Source organism: Papilio polytes, unplaced genomic scaffold (assembly GCF_000836215.1).
Source record: "Papilio polytes unplaced genomic scaffold, Ppol_1.0 DF823688.1, whole genome shotgun sequence".
NCBI classification, from domain to species: Eukaryota; Metazoa; Arthropoda; class Insecta; order Lepidoptera; family Papilionidae; genus Papilio; species Papilio polytes.
This window is the reverse complement of record NW_013525516.1, coordinates 111,029-131,085: the sequence shown is the minus strand read 5'-3', so window position 1 is coordinate 131,085 and position 20,057 is coordinate 111,029. Positions and strand designations below refer to the sequence as shown.

Genomic DNA, 20,057 nt, shown 5'->3' with positions numbered 1-20,057 from the left:
TACCCGGTCTCAACCCAAAATACCCTCCTACTCCTAAATTACCTCATGCTCATATTTATAGTTTTATACATTATAGTCTTTATCGCTCTATCCGATCCATTGCTTTGCTTGTCAATGTTAGTGACCCTATGTAACTGATTTCTTCACAGTACATCATTGACCCCCTTTTAATTGAATGATTGCCTTGTACATTTTTTACGCACGTATCTTTTTCAATGTGTAGATCTATTCTAAATGTTTGGAATAAAACAAAATTTTGTATATGTTTTTAGTTTTTATTTATCATATAATTACAATACAATCACACTCTGCTTAGCTTGCTGCCTGGCTTTCTGGCGGACTTGTGCGGCGATTCTGTCGAGATCGCGTCTGCCCTGGACAGTGAGGATACGGCCACCGTCTGGCACTTTCTCAACCAACTTCAGGGCTTCGAGGGCCTGCAGTGCCTTCCTTGCAATACTGCCTGATGATCTATGAAGTAATACATAACATGTTATCTAACATTTTTCTTATTACACAATTTAGTAACATTTAACAACTTTTAAAAGTTATAAAACTTATTAAAAGCTATAAATTTTGAACAGACTTTACAAGTATGAATGTTTTTAAAATTTCACAATCTACCTTTAATTCAATGAGGTAATAAAATTCAAATTCTTATAAGAATTTTTATATGTTAATAGAGAAATGAATTATTTTTAGTAATTAAGTAACAGTTCATAAATCCAAATAATGAGAACCAGCTAATCTATAGACCTACCCTAAAGGGTAGAGGGGTAATGATTTCAGAGAGATATTAGATTTCATATTCACAAAAAAGGAGACTTGTACAGGAGGCTCCAATAGCTGATGACATTGTATGCAATCATAGAAATATTGGCAATGGGAGTTAAAACAAAAATCCTACAACACCAAGCTCATAGCCATCTTTAGCCATTATGCTTTAGATGATGATTCAAGTTAAAGTAAATACTTGATGGTCTATTTAATAGTATTGTTACTTTTTCTAGCTGTAATAATACAAAACATTTTTATGCATAATTTCTATTAATTTTACATATTGTTCCTATCCAGCTATATAAAACTGTATAATCACTTCACAGGTCCAACAGAATTGAATGTATTGGAAATTGTCAATTTAACTTTTGTACTTTTGATATAAAGCCTTGGATTTCAAAACATGTTCTAAATGTGCTTGCTTCAATAATAAGCTTTGACATCAGTTTAGTATACATTTTCTTAAATTTAGTGAAGCTAATTACAGAATGAAAAAAGGTAAAAGAAGAATAACCTATCGCAAATTAAAGACATCATAAAAATGTTAATTTTAAGAAATAGTAGACTTAAATTGTTTATTAAATTACCTGCAGAAGTGTGATGGGGTTACTCCATTACGTTTACGGCCTCCAAATATTTTAGTGACAGTTTTTACTCCAACCGGTGAGCGAATGTAAACATGACGCAGCACAGCGGCACAGCGGACATAGAACCAGTCAGGATCATAAGGTGCTAGCTCCTTGAAGCGACCAGTCTTTACCAGATCCATATGTTCTGGAACCTTTACTTTGCCCGTTCTGTAAATAAAAATTAGGTGAAATTTTTATACCACTTCAAAAATTTTGATTTTTACAAGTTTATATGTATAAATAATACGTACTTTTTCAAATGGGCAGCCACGGTCTTGACGACCTTGTCTTGTTCGACATCCTTAAGAGTCACGGAACGCATCTTAAAAAAAAACAAATACAATATAAATTAGTTTTCTAAAGTGGTTAAATTATTTCGCCTATCACAGACGGTAGACCATATTAATATATAGGTACAATAAAAAAATAGGTCTTAGATATTCGTGTAATTCATTATTTTAAGTCGCTGACAATTCCTAACTTAATATTTATAGGTTAGGTTGCTTCTCTTGAAATTTGTTTATAGCAGTTGCATAAAGCAACAACCTTTCTTCTTTACTTCAACATAAAGCAATACAAAGATTACAAATTGCTCTATATTAATCCCCAAATATTATGGAAAAACATTATTAGAAATTAGAAGCTTGCGAGGTCCTAGTAACGAGATATATGAAGCATGTTTGTAACACTGAGAGCACACTAACATTTATAATAAGCAGTGGACATAAAATTGTATCCATTACCATAGTATTAAAACTCACTTTTATACCACGAAAACCTTTACTATTACTTAAATACTCTTTAAAACCATGTGGGAAAACTTAAAGACTCACCTTGCCTTGTGTTGGCAACCGGAAGAAAGAAAGAGACAACTAGTACAGTGTTGACATATGGAAATAACAAATTTCTAAAAAAAACTTAAAGATGTCTATGCCTTAAGTAAAAAAGATTAAATAAAGGCTATAATAAACAATAAATAACATTATTGCATATTATTGAAGAAACCAAATTTAATAAATCATAAACATCATCCTCCTTATCCTACTCCAGTTAAGTCGGCGCAACAGGTTTTTGTCCTCCAAATAACTCTATCATACGTCATCTTAGTCATGACTCATGACTCATGACTCCCTTTTTGATCACATCACCTTTTCAGGATGTTTCCTCCTGGATCTTCGAGGTTAACGCGTCGATAACCAGGAGGAACAGATAAGGACCTAAAGCCGATCCCTGGTTTAGGCACAGTTCAGTGTGGCTTACTGTTGTAAATGAAACCCATTTGATGTTTTGCAGTGTAAGACTGGCTGTATTTAAATAATGACATATGTTAATTTAGTTTGAGTTGTTCGAATGTAGAGAAAATGAACATGTCTAGAATAGTATAAAAATAATATCTTGTTTTTATACACAGTTGTATTGATATTAGTTTATATGAGAATAAATAACAATATTTATTTATTTAATCATTTTTGTGTGCTGGCTAAACCAAATTCCTATCACTTACACTGAACTTGTCGGTTACGCCAGCTGCAGACCTGACGTAAGTGTTCGCTCTTTTATACATAGCACATAGCACTCTTTTCACGAGTTGCATGTACATACTTCCCAGGCACTTGTCTTTTTTTTATCGCCCACCACAGAACCTTAAGGGGGACTCGGTCGTATGCCTTTTCAAAGTCAACGAACACCATATGCAAGTTCTTAGAATATTTCAAATATTTTTTAGAATTCAATAAATTAAAAACTAACCAGAACATCATCTCTCTAAGTAGGGTTAGATCCAGATCTCATCGGATCATCACACGGGGTTTTCGTTCTCCACATAACTCTATCATCCGTCATCTTCGTCGCCATTTCCTTCTTGATCACGTCACTTTTTAGTAAAAGTTTTTACACAATCCATCATCTCTTTCTAGGTCTAATTCTACTGGTGTACCTCTTCACACCCCTCCATAATTAATGTCCTTGTTAAATGCGATTCATCCCTCCTTATAACATGACCATACAATGCTAACCCTTTACTTTAAAGGGAATGTGGGGGTCGCACATTACCAAAAAAAAAAATATTAAAAATCCACGAATAAACATCAATAGAGTTTTCAATTAATTTGTCTGTGACTGTGGTCTATGTTAATTTAAAAAGTTGGCGTAATGTCTTTGTTTATATGTCAAAAATTGGAAAATGGCCGCGAAACATAATTCTATTGTGAACGATGGTAAATGTATTTTCATTGCATTTTCTCTGCATTATATTTATAGTATTCATATTTTAATTTGATCTCTTAAAGTCACGGGTCCATTTGGGTCTAGATGATTTATTACCATTGGAGTTTAAGTAATTTTACTTTCTTTCAGGGCAAACAACATCAGAAGATATTCCATTGACATCCTTAGAGGAAAGTCTTCTTAGTTTAGAAAAGCTTGATAGAGCCTCGCCAGAACTATGGCCTGAACAGAGTAAGGAAATGTCATTCAAATGTAATCAATAAATTTTGCACCTTTTGTAAAAAGGGATCGGATTTTCAAAAATCCGCGCGTATTACGTTTCATTTCTAATGTTGTCACTCCGTCCACCATTACGACAATCCATTCACTTTCCTAATTTCAGTTATAACGTCCGTATTTTAAACACTTCATTTAAAATGGGTGACGGCAATAACAATTTGTCGATAAGTGACGATAGTACACAACATTCAAATGACTCTTTCGCAGTTCCCGGTGTTTCCGAGTTTGCGAGTTTGCAGAATGTCGACCAATCTCCTCCGTCGTGGAAAGGTCTTACCAAAGAAGACTACGCTCACATGCGACGTAAGTTTTTACAAATAATTACTTTTAACTAGCTATCGATTACCAAATTAGCAAATTACCAACCCATAATGAAACTAAATATCGTCTCTATTTTGACTTAACGTAATAAAACACAGTGCAAGTATATGTTGTTTAGACTTTTTAGTTTTCAATCTTAGGTTTTGTTTGTTTTTTTTTAAATCAGTACTTTATCAAGTAGCCAAATTCTATTGTTTAGTAAAATTCCAACATAAATTGTTGGTTAATATTAGCATCCCAAAACTGCACACACTAAGTATGATAAAATTTTTCAGAACTCGGATCACTGACAACAAGCGGTCTGATAATGGAAGTGAAAAGACTTCATGATGTTGCTTATCAGCTTGGGCTTGAAGAGGCCAAAGAAATGACAAGAGGAAAGTATCTAAACATATTCAAATCTCGACGGCAGAGATAACTTATTAATGTAGCTATTTGAAATAGAATAAAAAATATTTAAATTTTATTTGTAACATTATAAGGTTTATTCTTAATGTCTTCTGCAAACAATTGTTAAGTTTAGTTTACTATTTAATATATAACTGGCATACAAGTTTGTTTCTTTACATGAAATAATTCCTTTGAGTCCACAACGGAGTAGACGGATATTAAAATTTTGTTAACGGATATTAAATTGTTTTGTTTTTAGGAAATTTTATAGAATTGTGATGTGATCTACAGGTAAAAAAAAAAACAATGAAATTAAAACAATTCAATAAATACAAATTTTATTATAACATACTTAAGGCGAAAAAGACAAGAACTAATTTGTAAATCTTAAAATGGCATAACTTTTCTCATTACCCTTCATCCTCTATCTATAAATCTTATTTTCAAAGGCTTATTTGGTTTGGCGATAAAACTTCGAGTAGGTTCGATATCGCCGTAGTGATACTCCAGCTTGTACTTTTGTAATACCTGACAATTACAATCAAATTAGATTATGAATTAAGCATTTCTTTTCAAACTTTTTTAATCTACATACCTTAGTAATCAGCAGTGTTGCCATCACTTCCGCAATATTTTGCCCTAAACATTTCCTTGCGCCGTAACCAAAAGATATCGATCCGAATTCGTGATTGTACTTGGACTCTTCGTCCAGCCACCGCTCGGGGTAGAACTTTGCGGCGTCATCGAAGTTGTTCTCTTTGAGCGCGGCGTCTTGTATTGACATCATTATGAGCGTACCTCGCGGTATACTACGCAGTTTTAGTAAAAAAGATTGGAATTAAACAAAATGTAATAGGTGGATGAAAACCTTAGAAAGTGTCGAATAAAAATCTATCAATTTACGAGATTTTAAAGTAAATGTTCGCGAATTTATATCGTGAAAAAAGCATGGTTAATAATAATGCACTAAAAGAATAAAACTATATCTTCGTTAATATTATTTACTTACTTATAGCTATCTAAAACTATATTCTTTGGTAAGATTCTTGTTAACAACGGTATTGGTGGAGTCAATCTGAAAACGATAGTTTTGTTTAACATTAGGAGTTAAATGGTAGTTTAATGTATAATAAAGTGTCATCTACCTTAATGTTTCCTTGATGGTAGCCTGGACATATGGCATTCTTTCTTTGAATGTATTGATATCTTTTGATAATAATTCTGGGGTGAAGTTTTGTTCTATTTCTTGGTAAAGTAATCTCTGTACTCTTTGATGCTTCGCTATGAAGTACAGTGAAAACGATAACGCCGAAGTTATCTATGTAAGAAAGCATTATTAGGCGAAGGAACACATCGTATTATAAGATTCAAATTTAACATAGGCGCGCGGATATCCATCCCTCGCGTCTTTTAACGTGTTGCAGAAACCTAATAGGTTTCATCTCTTGTTAGAAAATACGGATCGTTATAAAGTTTGAATAGAACTGTATTTATTTCGTTATATACATAATTAATACCGTGTTAACACCAATCAAAAGCATGTCCATGACGACCGTTGCAATATCCTCCACATTCATTTTCTCTTCACCGAGTAACATCGACCCGATGAAGGGATTACCATCTAGAAAGATAACAATAATTAAAGCATATTGTTCAATCAAAACTTTAGTAAAGAAAATTGACGCTTACCCTTGAATTTGTCTTTTTCATTACTTAGCGCAATATTTTGCTCCACTTCTAGGACATGCTTGCCAATCAAACTAAATTAAACATAAGAAAAATTTTAAATTTACCACAAATTAATAAAACTTTGTTTCACCAGTTTTTTTTATCGATTCGACCTAGGTCACATCTTACAAAAACACAGAAACATTTCCAATATGAATAATCTAGAAGTATTATGCCCGGCTAATATTTAAGTCTGATCGAAATTAGTGTGGGTTTATATTTTTTTCCAGTTGTTATGCCACGCTGATTTCGATTGCTGGATTAGAATAATGTAAACCAGGCATTAACGTGAACAATTGTCTTTTGCAATTCTATTATTGAATGAGGGTAGTCTAAAAAGAGAATGGTGGGTAGTATTAAAAAAATACTTCATTATACACACATGTCACTCTTCAGAGATTAATTTACCTTTACGTGTAAAGGTTACACTTACTTGTCCAAGCTGTCGCAGTATTTGATGAGGGAGTACCAAGCGGGCGTGGGCAGGAGTTTCCACATGTGCATGCCGCTCTCGCACCTGGCGATCGCTTCGCTCGCCTTCACCAGACTGTGGTACAGCCACGACATATCGCACTGGCTGTATATCAGCTCCTTGTCTAACATTTCAAACTTTTTCGAAAATATAATCAAACCTGTGAAAACAACTTTTTTAATTAACGTAATCCATTTATAACCCTGAACTACAGACAAGCAATAATTTACACTACAACTCGAAAATCAGGTGTTTCTGGCAAAACTTTGTTTATAACATCTACTACTACTACATGAAAATAACTACGTCTAAAATACGAATATATGGTAGTTGAAATATCTCTGTTCCCTTCAGTTTTCAATCGAAACAAAAAACAATTACAAATGTTATCCTATACTACTTACCCATACAGTCAAATGCCCATTTATTTAACTCATCTACTAAATCTTTCGGTATCTCATCTTGATAATTTCGCATGTTGTATATTTTCTGCGTAAACATGTCGCAAGATTCACAGATGCCCTGCACGTGTTGCGTGATGGCATCTTGTAACGGAACGTCCATCACCGACCTACGACGCGTCCACTCTGGTCCATGGCTGATGGTAATGAAGACGAAGAAAATATTTTTTTTACATGTATTATTATCTAAGTGAAGGATAGAATTTTTCTTGGGTAGATAATAAATAATGAAATACTTACATTGCATAAATCCCACCATAGACGTGACTTCTGCATTCCGACCTATATCTCTCCAAGGAATCCAAAGCCGATCTAACTGGATGATGACCTTCCATGTTGTATACTTTTTTTATGTGATCTGGACGATTGATGAGTACCACATCTCCGCCTACCGGACTAACAAAACGCACAACAGGGCCATATTCGTCGAATAATGTTGATAAACTCCGCATTGGTTTCTTTTTGTAGAAATGTGCACCTGAGATTACATTTCTTCTGTATTTAATTGTCAAGTAACAAACAAATAAATTCGAAGTTCGTTATTTTAAATTCTTATCCCTTCGCCTTTCTTCCATATTACTTCTTTCTTTCACCCTACATTGTCTTATTTTTGGTGTGGAAATTAAGGCATTGCAGTAGCTACAGAATGAGCACTGTCCTCGAGCTTTCATTAATAAAATTAAAAGTAGTTATAACTCACCAGCATTTAGTCCTATTGTTAACAGGCCTGCCGTAATCTGTGTACCAATGTCTGAAATATACTGACGGAAACTGGCTAAATATTTTAACGACCTAGGCCCTGGAACTTCTTCAAATGATAAAACCACTGGATCCTTAGGTAAAATCATTGGCATAATTCGTGGTGCAGGACAGATCTCCTTTATTGCTTCTTCGTTCAACGGAGTTACTTTAACATTAGATATTTCTTTATGAATACTCGTTTTAGACTCTGACGGCTTTGTTGATTGGTATCTCATATTTTCCCATATAAATCGTTTCTGGTTAAAAACATTTTTAAAGCAAATCTTACCGTATTTAATTTTATCAAACATAATCAATAGGTAAATTACAATTATAAGTGACAAAATACGACAAATAACTTTTCAATAATTTTTGAATTAATATTTGACGTATTAAATTTAACAAAAGAACAATTACTTCGTTTTTAAAATCCTTTTATTTTACATTTTGTGGCCCTTACTTAATTTTTCAAGATCGAACTAAAAAGTATTTAATGGGATAAATAATATTGATTTGATTCTTTTCACATTCTGATATTACGTCTGGTACGAAAAATACTCAAACAATCGTTAGCATCTCTTATACAGGTAATGATTGATTTACATCTTGAAATATTTTGTGGTAACCTCATAAAGTGTGTAAACACTAAAGTCCATGATTGTCAGAAATGACTATCGAAAACCAAAATTCTTTCATGGCAATTTGGCAATAAAGAGCGAGCGAGTTAGCTAATGTGGTAGATGGCGGGAGTGATCTCGTGTGATATAACTGTGTTAGCTTAGTTTTTAAATTTTTAGTGTAAAAATAGTTATTAAAATGACTAGGTAACGTATAATTTGCATTAGTGTAAGATATTGTAATATCAACAACCGCGCATGTCAGAACAAAGAGTTATCTTACCCGAGTGTGTGATATCGACATCACTCGAATATGTTCATAAAAGAACATCTTTGGTTTTCCAGAGCTAAAATAGAACTTGGCGACGTGACACCACACAATATCAAGCAACTAAAGAAGCTGAACACAGTCGTGTTTCCAGTATCCTACAATGACAAATTCTACAAAGATGTTTTAGAGGCAGGAGAGTTGGCGAAGCTAGCTTATTACAATGATATTGTCGTGGGAGCCGTCTGTTGTAGGATAGACACTACAGAGAACTCCAGGAGATTGTACATAATGACCCTGGGTTGTTTATATCCGTACAGAAGACTAGGCATAGGAACCTTGATGGTGGAACATGTGCTCAAATATGTTGAACAGGATGGAAACTTCGATAGCATTTTCTTGTAAGTACATACTGATTTTATTTAATTTACGAATAATCAGGTGTTTTTAACATAATTTTTCTAAAAACAATACAAGTGTAAGACAAATTTTTAATAAAGATCCACAAAACTAACCTATCAATGTCTCTGTCAAATATTGAATATAAAAAGGAGACAATTGTTAAATCAGCAATTCGCTATAAATGATATTATTTATTTATTTTTGATGTAGAAAAATGGTAAATAATTCTTTATTGATATGAAAATTTATAGATGAAAAAAATATGCCACTATATTATTTATAGCACAAACTAAAGGGTTGATAACACTCATTACATGTATGTGAACTTCACAAGTTTGAATGGTTTTAAGCAATAACAAAAATAAATGATAATACTTTACAAATACATATTACAAACGAATTTAATTTCTAAATGTAGAAAAAGATGTAATTTGCATTGTTTTGAATACATTTCCTACGGGTTAAAGTAAATTTTGGTCATTTAGCATGATTTGTTATAAAAAATAACCAAATAAAATTGTTTTACATTTGTGAGAAACAAGCAATACCATAGATAGTGGTGTGTATGGATTATCATCAAATTATATTTTAATGTATTCCAGACATGTTCAAGTAAATAATGAAGGGGCTATTGACTTCTATAAAAAGTTTGGCTTTGAAATTGTAGAAACGAAAGAGCATTACTACAAGAGAATAGAACCGGCAGATGCTCATGTGTTACAAAAAACGATCAGAGAACCGCAGACTACTCCACTAGTTAATGGATCTGTGCCTCATGCCAAGACTAACGGACTTGAAATTGATTGAATTACAAAACATCTATCCGAGTCCTACGCAGATCATGGTGAAAAAAAAGTGATAAAATATAAGTTATAAGGATTGTATACAAGTCAATGTTTATCTCAATTGAATGGAAATTCAGTTATCAGAAAAGAACAGGATAATCATAGGTTGTGGTTGTGGTATGATGCCATAGAGTTCACGGACTGAAACCTCATCAACTTCGACCAGCTTTGTAGATACAATGTGCTCATGTTGATGTATAAACTGTTGTAATGAAATTTTTAAGACATGCTTTGTATGGCATAATAATCTAGTAATACATTTAACTCTCTGAATTTTTAGTAACATATTTGTAAGAATTAGGATTTGGATAAATTTGAAATACCAAGAATATTTAGTTCTAGACATTTTTTTAACTACTGATTCGTGGCAGAATTAAATTTACAGTACATATTTAAATATGCATATTCAAGTACATGAACCCTTACGTATAATATACACATAACAATTTAAAAAGAAGGAAAAAATTTATAAACCATTAATTATAAAATATAATTTAGCCAAGAATATATTGAAATTTATTTGTTTTGTAACTCAACAAAAACCAGAGATGATATGCTGTGATACTTTTTTTTCAGCACTTAAATTATTTGTAAGGGCTGCATGTATTTGTTTATGTGAAAAAAAATATATGTTTTCCGGTCTAAATATGAGTCACCTCGCATTTAATTGGTATTCTATTTTTAGTGGTTATTGTAAACTGATCAAGTATCTATGACTTGTTTTTATTTTAAAACATTTGACTTGTTGTCTTCTAAATACAGTTTATATTAAGATTTTTATTCTTTTTATTTATGCGGCGAATATAAGAAAAAATATAAATTTATATAAAAAAACAACCAATTTTGTTAAATATCAAAACGACGCTATGTTTTCTGTACACATCGTGTGTGGCAACACTGGACATTGTTACCAAAAAGTCAATTTTCTCAAATCTGTAACAAATACTTTGTTAAATAACAACATATTTTCTTTCATCTTCTAGAATTAGTACAATAAACATGGATAACACTTTTTACGACTTTTCTTTAAATGAAACAGTATTCCATTCCCCTTTTTTTAATTTTATAAATTTAACCCACGAAAAATATATTAAAAACCGTACATTATGTAGGAGCAAGACTTGGCAGTAATAAATATATTTTGTGGAATCTCACTTCTTTTTGTAGGATATCCTGCTTTTTCGTCGATTACCTACTTCAAAATACACTGCCGCGCGCAAGCACAATTTGATAACTTAACTTTTTTGAAAAATATTGCTCTTTCCACCCCGGATACTTTTGTGTACATAATTTTTCCAGACAGTAACATGGAATAAAATAAAACATCATTTCAATTTTAATACATTTATTTTTAGAACATAAAATTATAACATCATTGAATGACTAGTAATGTTCTACAGTGGACTTAATAATACATTTTCTTAGTACATTTCTTTATAATTCCACATTTAAGGCCTGCATTCATTCCATAATGTTCATAAATATTTTTCAAACAGATATTTGCCAAACGACATAATATTCGAATTATTAAATTGTTCTAATCTATAAAAAATATTCAATTTTATACACAAAGAAAACGATTTACATAGTTACATACATATAGTTCTACATTCCTGCATTAAGAATACTGTTATGCTTTTACAAAGCATTGATCCTATCACAGACATTCAATATTGCGTTCACAAAACAAGCTTACAAAATAACAGTTATACAAAGGCTGTTTACTTCTCTAATAAATTATAAAATTTAAACTAAATTGTCAACAGTGCTCCCAAAGAATAACATTTACAATCAACAAAATATAAATTTAAACAAACCTTACTCACAGTAAATTTTTAAAAAATAATAGGTATATGTCCGAAAGAGTTGCAAAATTTGATAAAAAAAGGTTTTTCACAAAACATTTTAAATTCGATCATAGACAACAAATTAAATAACAATCCAATAAACCAAATTAAATGTAGTAAAAGCTTACTTAAATGCTCATTTTTAAACATTAGGAAAAAATGCATGCATGCATATCTGTACTTATTTATTTGTTTTATAATTGTAAAATTCAAATATCTTAGATGTCCAGTCTAATGTTAAAATCTTAATGCCAAGTTGTCAAAATAAAATTAACAAGTGTTGTTTGGTTATGTAAAAAATTATTTGTACGCATTTATTCGAGAATGTTCAGTGTTTTAAACATTGTTAGGCAAGTTATTTTAAATGAACTACAAGATTTGGACAAAAGTGTAATATTAAGTATTTATTTATGAATAATAGAATTTTATTACAAGAATGTTTTGTAACTCATTATAAAACTGTAAGTAGATATTATAAAAGTTCTATCTGAATTTATAAGGTACTTATTAGGCAAAATTCACTCTATGAAAATAGAAAAATGTAATTATAAATGCCTAAACTGGCCATCCTTAAAAATAAATGAATTTAAAAACATCAAAATTTTTGGTTAAACTCCATATTACTAATAAGTAAAAATACTGAGCTGAAGTGATTGACTTTGGTCATTGTAATTTTTTTTTAATAAAATTAGGCGTTATACAGGAAAAAATTTAAACAATCATAGAACGATAATTCTAGAATACATTTAATATGCAAAATAATTTAATTACTTTAATCTTTTTTAAAAATATTACAAGAACATAAACGAAAAAAAACAATACTTATAAAATTATTTCATTCTTTTTAATTATAAAATATAAATTAAAAATTGTACTTAAAGAATTATAAAAATAACTTTTAAAATATAAAATTCAACTAATTATACTCAAATTAATCCCCTTTAAAGAAGATAAAAGTGAACAAAAGGCCTGTTGTTTTTTCTTTCTACTAAGAATAATAAATCTTTCAAAAGGTTATTCAAAAAGAGATGTAGAATCAATAAATTATTTCACAATTACAATTTAAATAAATAGAAATTCGGTTTTAAATTTAATAGAAAAATTGGCAAACACATTTCAGTAAGAACATATTGTTCCTTAATCAATAAATTTTAAAATAGACAACCAGTTCTGGTATGATGTTAAAATACAATTAAAAAATCACACAGATTTTCCAGCAAACTTTAAACACAAGTAATTTCATATAAATCTGTATTCGCCTACCTTTATTCATATCCATTAAATATTCTGGTCCGTGCATTAACTCATGTTAAAAATTAAACCAAAATATCCACAATTCTACTAAATTGTCATTATTTACAAGAAATTTCGGGTGTTTCCCGTTGGGCCGATCGATCGCAATTGAAAATTTTTCTATTGGATCGATTGATTGTATTGATTCGATCGGCTCAATGGGAAAAATTTCCCATTGGGTCTATCGATTGGGGGGCGATAAGCCTAACGGGAAACATCTTTAATGTCTTCTAAGTCCATATAATTGATATAAGCTTTGAAGATAGATTTTAAGATCTGCCGGATGGTAACATAATACTGAGTAACATAGACATTTTATTTGAATTTAAAAACCAGGCTTTTTACAATTTTAATTTTCAAATCTAGTCGGACTAAGACGGATTTGATCAATTATGGTATTTTTTTTAATTTACTTTTATTTACATTTGCTTTATTCAATTTAAATTTAAAGTTTCCTACTTGTATTGTACCTACGTTGGCTTTTTTAAAATATTTCTAATATAATATCTTTGATGTTGCGTCCATAGAGTATAATTTTTTTTTATTGAATTAAGGCAAACATTTTTTATTCCTACAGCCACATTACCATTTCATTATAAGAGATTATGGTATAATATTTATAGAGGCATTTAATTTAAGGACGAAGAATTTTTAAACACTGGAGATACTATAGACACTACAGTAAAAGTTTCTCTGTGGTTATAATCATAGAGAAACATTTCTTTACTCTCAAGATGTCTATGGCTATATTCATAGAGTGTGGATATTTTAAAAGTTGATTAGGCACAGGCACAGCACAAAGCCTTATGCCTGGTTCACACATGGCAAGTATATCTACAGTAGCGCAGATTAACTCACATTATTCCAGTCCAGTTACTGGGTCTACTGTACAACTGTACTGGCCATTTGTATACCAGGCATTATGGATGGCAGCACAGAAATATTCATAAGTCTTCCTGTCCGGTAGATGAGCCAGCTTCATTTTCCAAATCAAGTAATTGCTTTATACGTTCCACGCACAGTTTGGAACCTTCATTCGCTTCTTTGGCCATCTATAAGTAATATTAAGAGGGAAGATTTGTATTTTTTACGTATTGAAATAACTTAAAAATTCTGGACCGATTTAAAAACTCGTGGACCATTAAAAAGCTGTTATCACTGAGTAACAAAGGCTATATTTTTTTTTTCATGCAAACGATGTCGCGAGCAACATCTAGTTAATAATAAGAAAGTAGGCTTTAATTTACTTCTTAATTCACCTACTAAAGAACTATTTCTTTGGCATGTTCGTAATATTTTTTTCTTACTAGTTTAAATGAATGTTTGTAAGAGTTTGTGGCCTAAACTTCTGAACGGATCTCAATTAAATTCGGCATAGATGTAGAGGATAGTCTGGAAGAACACATAGACTACTTACCGTTTTTTTAATTTCACGTGGTTGAAAGCTAATAGGTTATAATTTTTTTTTTTTGTTTAATTCACAGCTTCAGTTCACAGACATTTAATTAACTCACCAGTGAGAAATTAAGGAACCCGTGAGGTAGACCTTCAAGCACATCAATGCCAACTTCATTGCCAAGATCTTTTAGTTTCTTCGCGAACATCACACAGTCGTCTAAACATGGGTCCAAGTGTACCGTCTGTAAAATATTAAAAAGAAAATTAAAAGTCAAATAATAATAATAAGCACAAAAAAAACAATACCCGAAGTGCAAGCGTAATTAAAAAAAAACTTTTTCCTTATTATTCTAACCAGTTACTAGTACAGTACAGTACTAGTTATTTTACATGAGAAATGAGTTTAAATAGGGTTTAGCAACACTAACCCCGGGGTTATTTGGCCAGTGCACGCCGCAAAACATACATTTCTTTATTTATTTATTTAAACTTTTTACACAAAAGAAAACAATTTTATAAATACAAAAGTACAGATGAGCATTTTAACTTTTCTTATTATGCTTTGAAACTTGTTATTAATTATCTTGTCTTAAAAATATATTAAACCTCACGGATGTCCACGTTTTAATGTATTTTGTAGATTATAGCGAAGTTTTATCTTCTAAGACATATTGAAATGGGTACAACAGCCAGTAGTGTATGAGGCAGCGTGTACCAGTATGCGCAGCGGCGGGAAGCCGCGCAGCAGACGCGGCTCGGCCCAGTAGGGGGAGAGCAGCGGGTCGCGCGGCACTGAGAATATGAACTCGTCGGAGGGGCTGCGCGCGATCAGCGCGTCCAGGTTCGTGCGCACCGACAACCTGCACGTTACATACTACATACTGTACACATTCACTACACAATACAGAAACATACTTTTTAATTCATATTAGGTGTCGCCGACGACCTCGTTCATGTAAAATTAAAAAATATATACATATATAGAAGTAGCCCATATGTTTTTCCAGACAGAGATCCGTTGTTCGTCTAATTTTTAGCATTAGTATGAAAGAAAAATAAATTATTTAAAAAAATAGGTTTATTGGGATTCTGGGAGAACATTCTTGACTTGAATGTTTATATGATGACTATCTTCTACATCCATGTCAAATTTCATCGAGATCCGTTCAGTAGTTTAGGCTACAAACTCTAACAAAAATTCATCCATCCATCCATTTAATCGCCAATAGCCTAACGGTTTGGGGTAGGGACAACCGATCTTGAGGTCGAGGGTTCGAATCCTGCCATTCGAATATTGACGTGAACCATATTCTAGCACAAGCCTAGAGCTTAGTTGGAATGATTAAAGGAAATATTAGTAAATTAACAAAAATCTATAAATATTCTTAATTAAAAAAAAAGTTTTCTCATTTATAACATTAACAAGATATAATAACTCACTCCTCTTGCGTAGGCCTGCTGATAGAATTAGAGCCGGTGATGTAGGCGAGTCGCGACGACATGGCTCCCATTATACCGGTCGCCGCTTCACTTATCCTGAAAACAAATTTATTTTGATACAATCATTTGCCTATACGTCAGTATAGTAATGCAAGTATTTTCTTTCATAAGAAATATTAATATGAATTTGCTATCAATTCGTTTAAATAATTAACTTCTATACGTATTGGAATGTAAAATGCTAAAATATTAACCTTGTTTTAATTCTTTTCTTACTGTCTTTGGGGTCCTGTTCGTCTACTAAGGGGGGTTCTCCGACTAGCGTATTAGAAGCTTCCGATTCCAATTCCCTGTAAAATATAAAAACATCGCACAATGATATGGATTTAAAAGTTTTTAATTATAACCGTGAAATAACACTATCGGAACATTGAACAAATGTTTACCTAATTTTCAAATAGAGAAAAGAAATAGTAATATTCCACACAAGTTTTTAAAAGTAGAAATCTGACTAATATTGTAAATGTAAAAGTAGATGAATTTGACATAGATGTAGAGGAAAATCTAAAAGAATACATTGGGCTACTTATTTCGTTTTTGTTTTGATAGATAGATTAGTAAAAAATAAAATAAACATATTGAAAGAAAAAAGTAGAAATCGGTAATAAATAATTAAGATACCTCTGTGAGTCTTCACGTCGTGTATTAGGTTTGATGACGGGAAACCTCCTGCCCTCGGAGTCGGTGTCGCTGTCCAGCACGTAGCGCTCCAGGAACTCCGACACGAACTGCTGGGACTTGTCCTCCGTCGGAGTTAAACCTGATCAATACAGTTTGATAAAAGTTAAAAATATTACTTTTTACACCTCTTTGTAAAATTTAATTTTTTATATAATAAAAAAAATGTATGAAATGTATTTGTAAAATTATATTTGAATTGTAATATTATATGTTTGTATAAATAAAAAAAAATAAATAATGCTTTGTAAGTTACCAAGATTGTCGCTCTTGATTATTTCAATTCGTTCTTATGACATGAAAAACATAGGAAAGGCGAAAAGTTTTTTTTGTTTTATTCTACAGGCATAGCTCAGTTTTTGCAAAAACTTGTAAGGAAAAAGTTGGTGTAAAAAAAAAAAGTTACAGCTGCTCAAAGTTTGTACAAGGAGGCTTGTTCCGTTTACCTAACTTTACCTAATAAGTTAGCAACAAGAGATTTTTTCCGTTTTCTTAACCGGTAGGGTGCGTGTACTTTTTAATTTTCCGGGCCATCTATTACTATGATTAAGTGTGGTGTCTGCCAGAGTAAAATTGGCCGATGTGGTCTCAAAGTAGTATTTGCGGTTTGGTATCCGGACACTTGTAAAAGTAAAATTTCAATTAGATCGATATTAAACTGCGCTATTTAGTCTTGGAATCGATAGCTGATCATTTTAACATGGGATTGATGGCGTGAAAATAGCAAAGTATACCCTAGTACAAAAACTTCATCGCTTACGAAAACGGAAAAAAATCTTGTTACCGAACTGTTTTTTTTTAAATAATTTTCTTTATTTTCTGCTGCTGTTCTTGCAGCAACTTTGTTGCATTTGTTGTTACATCTTTTTTTTTAATTCTCTACCTTGTTTTACCTAACCGGTTAGGTAAAGTTAGGTAAAAGGAACATCAGTACAAGGAAGGGTGAGCAGAGACCGGCGGTGTGCTCGCTCTGCAGCGAGGCGGCGCTGGCGGTGGTGTCGGCGGAGCGGCGGCGCTCGCTGCCGGCCGACTTGTGCGCCTGCAGCTCCGCCAGGTCCGACGGCGACACCTCCTCCAGCGACGACGGACCCTCGCTCACACCCTCTGACAACACACCACCTAGCATCATCACCAGCTCACAACGTCCCCACCTATAGGCTCGAAGCCTACCCTAAATTAGGTAGACTAGGCTATAGTCAACCACGCTGCACTGAGGGTTGGTGGACTTAACACATATCTTTGAATTTCTTCGCAGATATGTGCAGGCATCACGATGTTTTCCTTCACCGTAGGGACGTTTTGTAAATTATGTACATATGAAAATCACAGTGGCACATGGCGGGATTCGAACCCAAGACCTGTAGATTACAAGTCAAGTGCTTAAACCACTGAGCCGCCGACGCTCCCACGTACTATACACCTCAACTAACACTCTATATAACACGGGAAAGATTGAACGCTATCAATGAGGCTGGCCAACGCAATATCGCGCTTTTTACATGAAAATGGGAAACAAATGAAGAGGAAATTGTATAAAATTTTTATAAAAAATCAACACTGTTTTATTTATTATTAGCTTTCGCCCGCGACTATGTCCGCGTGGAATTAAAAAAAAAAAGTATGTGTCGTTCCAGACTATCCTCTACATCTATGCCAATCATCCATCCATATAAACTTTCGCATTTATAATATAAGTAAGATACTATGGATATTTTGTAAAGGGATGTGTTGAACCTTACCTTGTGACGGACTGACTTTGAGAAAACCATTGCTGTCTAAGGGAGTTGTAGCGTTTGAGACCGTAGTTTCTTTATTACCCCGACTATCAGGTTTACCTCTTCCTGTCGCATTCGGACTTGCGTATGCTGAAATAAAAACAATACATTTAACCTGAATTCGTTAAATCAAATTAATTAAATAAAAAATATTTAATTTGTAGTTTTCATGGTAAAAATGTCATAATGTAGAAATAGTAATAATTTATTAAAAAAAAAAATTGCATTTATACTAATTTAAAACTACAGTTTGTACTTTTAATACTAAGCCATAGTCATTAACTACATTTGTAATTAATAGTTTATATAATTAGAACTTTAACCGAATTTATAAGACCGAGGTATCAATGTTAAGTTTCATCATCATCATCATCATCACCAGCTCACTATACGTCCCCACTGAGGGGCTCGGAGCCTACCCTAAGTAAGGTGACTAGGCCATAGCCATATATATCCATTATTCTTACCTTTAAGACACCTCATCATGAATCCAAACGGCAGCAAGGGGTCCATCAGGCACAGTAATCTCGCGGGGCTTGGTATGAAACTAACAAGAAGCGGTGCATAGGCCATAAACAGACCATCCGGAGGTCTGAGTCCCGCTGAGAGGATCTTAAGAGTGCAACCCGCTATTAAATTCGCACCTGCGGAATCTCCAGCGAATACTATGCGTTTGCCTAAAAAGGAAAAAACACTACAATTAATAAAAACCAAAATTTGTCGATTTATATTCACTCTGGCACTCAATGTATATTGAATTTATAAATGGCTGGAAGATCAAAGGTCCTAGCACGAATGTTTACGAGAAAGTATTCGTAATGATACCGAAAAAAAATTAGCAAAAATTGTAAATGTTCTTTACGACTGGTCGAGGCTCTCCTGCAAACATCTAATATAACACACATTTTATGGATGACGTGAACGTGATGACTTGAAAATTTTCGTGTTAACCACAACTACAAAGTTAACCAAAATGAACACAAACATATTATCGACTGTATTTCACAACGTGTAAAGATTGAAAACCTCTAACAGCCGAATACTGAAATTTTTTCGGAGTATTTACATATTTTATACATTATTTTAAACGATAAGGTCACGTTTAAACTACAAATTCTATTAAAAAGACGAATATCGAATTGTAAGCGTTGTTTACCAAGCGAAGTGTTTAAGGTTATTTCCAAGATTGACTGTTAGACCTGCTTTACACATCCAACATACCTGTAGTACCGATATCTTTGAAGTGGTTGAGCATCCAGCAGTAGGCGTAGAAGACCTCGTCGAGCGCGCGCGGGAAGGGCGCCTGCGGCGCGAGGCTGTAGTCCACGGAGAGTATGGGCACGTCCAGCTTGGCGGCCCACTCGCGCAGGTACGCCTCGTGCGACTTCGAGCTCTGCGCCACGAACCCGC

At 32.9% G+C, this 20,057-nt stretch overlaps 5 protein-coding genes across 6 annotated transcripts in view; 2 read left to right on the top strand and 3 right to left on the bottom strand.

Moving 5' to 3' along the window:
• Positions 1-254: 254 nt before the first annotated feature.
• Positions 255-2,275, bottom strand: LOC106104384 (40S ribosomal protein S19a). 2 transcript variants are annotated; one of them, XM_013284425.1, is made up of 4 exons: positions 2,240-2,275; positions 1,658-1,728; positions 1,365-1,574; positions 255-471 (listed from the first exon to the last, which is right to left on the bottom strand). In XM_013284425.1, exons 2-4 carry the CDS (start codon positions 1,726-1,728, stop codon positions 291-293), a joined length of 462 nt encoding a protein of 153 aa, XP_013139879.1. In that variant the 5' UTR covers positions 2,240-2,275; the 3' UTR covers positions 255-290. The 2 variants fall into 2 exon arrangements, with proteins under 2 accessions (XP_013139879.1, XP_013139878.1); XM_013284424.1 differs by having other exon boundaries at positions 2,150-2,241.
• A 1,257-nt stretch (positions 2,276-3,532) lies between these two features.
• On the top strand, positions 3,533-4,785 carry LOC106104426 (protein lin-52 homolog). The gene is made up of 4 exons (XM_013284480.1): positions 3,533-3,622; positions 3,762-3,863; positions 4,119-4,214; positions 4,508-4,785. Exons 1-4 carry the CDS (start codon positions 3,589-3,591, stop codon positions 4,648-4,650), a joined length of 375 nt encoding a protein of 124 aa, XP_013139934.1. The 5' UTR covers positions 3,533-3,588; the 3' UTR covers positions 4,651-4,785.
• A 149-nt stretch (positions 4,786-4,934) lies between these two features.
• On the bottom strand, positions 4,935-8,413 carry LOC106104425 (probable cytochrome P450 301a1, mitochondrial). Its single transcript, XM_013284479.1, has 10 exons — positions 7,984-8,413; positions 7,524-7,761; positions 7,227-7,420; positions 6,784-6,982; positions 6,312-6,382; positions 6,140-6,243; positions 5,768-5,940; positions 5,632-5,697; positions 5,218-5,431; positions 4,935-5,150 (listed from the first exon to the last, which is right to left on the bottom strand). Exons 1-10 carry the CDS (start codon positions 8,333-8,335, stop codon positions 5,040-5,042), a joined length of 1,722 nt encoding a protein of 573 aa, XP_013139933.1. The 5' UTR covers positions 8,336-8,413; the 3' UTR covers positions 4,935-5,039.
• A 277-nt stretch (positions 8,414-8,690) lies between these two features.
• On the top strand, positions 8,691-11,169 carry LOC106104423 (probable N-acetyltransferase san). Its single transcript, XM_013284475.1, has 3 exons — positions 8,691-8,848; positions 8,987-9,310; positions 9,914-11,169. Exons 1-3 carry the CDS (start codon positions 8,841-8,843, stop codon positions 10,116-10,118), a joined length of 537 nt encoding a protein of 178 aa, XP_013139929.1. The 5' UTR covers positions 8,691-8,840; the 3' UTR covers positions 10,119-11,169.
• Positions 11,170-12,932: 1,763 nt separating this feature from the next.
• Positions 12,933-20,057, bottom strand: part of LOC106104345 (hormone-sensitive lipase) — a 13,520-nt gene continuing 6,395 nt past the window's right edge. The window contains exons 6-15 of the mRNA XM_013284376.1: positions 19,869-20,055; positions 19,115-19,324; positions 18,612-18,737; positions 17,827-17,976; positions 16,816-16,954; positions 16,389-16,484; positions 16,135-16,230; positions 15,410-15,554; positions 14,811-14,936; positions 12,933-14,348 (exon numbers count right to left, since the gene is read on the bottom strand). Of these exons, the coding sequence (XP_013139830.1) occupies positions 14,241-14,348; positions 14,811-14,936; positions 15,410-15,554; positions 16,135-16,230; positions 16,389-16,484; positions 16,816-16,954; positions 17,827-17,976; positions 18,612-18,737; positions 19,115-19,324; positions 19,869-20,055 (1,383 nt within the window). The 3' untranslated portion in view covers positions 12,933-14,240. The remainder of the gene's footprint in view (positions 14,349-14,810; positions 14,937-15,409; positions 15,555-16,134; positions 16,231-16,388; positions 16,485-16,815; positions 16,955-17,826; positions 17,977-18,611; positions 18,738-19,114; positions 19,325-19,868; positions 20,056-20,057) is intronic.

Bases quoted from the DNA above. Each gene is read 5' to 3' on its own strand.
- LOC106104384 (XM_013284424.1), bottom strand. The intron at 1,575-1,657 runs GTACGTATTATT...TTTTATTTACAG, and splicing joins GTGGCTGCCCATTTGAAAAA to AACGGGCAAAGTAAAGGTTC. The intron at 472-1,364 runs GTAATTTAATAA...ATTACTTCATAG, and splicing joins ACCCCATCACACTTCTGCAG to ATCATCAGGCAGTATTGCAA.
- LOC106104426 (XM_013284480.1), top strand. From the start codon at position 3,589: ATGGCCGCGAAACATAATTCTATTGTGAACGATG. The intron at 3,864-4,118 runs GTAAGGAAATGT...ACTCTTTCGCAG, and splicing joins AGAACTATGGCCTGAACAGA to TTCCCGGTGTTTCCGAGTTT. The intron at 4,215-4,507 runs GTAAGTTTTTAC...AAAATTTTTCAG, and splicing joins AGACTACGCTCACATGCGAC to AACTCGGATCACTGACAACA.
- LOC106104425 (XM_013284479.1), bottom strand. From the start codon at position 8,335: ATGTTTGATAAAATTAAATACGGTAAGATTTGCTTTAAAAATGTTTTT. The intron at 5,941-6,139 runs GTATTAATTATG...TTTCTTACATAG, and splicing joins TTTTGATTGGTGTTAACACG to ATAACTTCGGCGTTATCGTT. The intron at 5,151-5,217 runs GTATGTAGATTA...TGTAATTGTCAG, and splicing joins CAACACTGCTGATTACTAAG to GTATTACAAAAGTACAAGCT.
- LOC106104423 (XM_013284475.1), top strand. The intron at 9,311-9,913 runs GTAAGTACATAC...AATGTATTCCAG, and splicing joins AACTTCGATAGCATTTTCTT to ACATGTTCAAGTAAATAATG.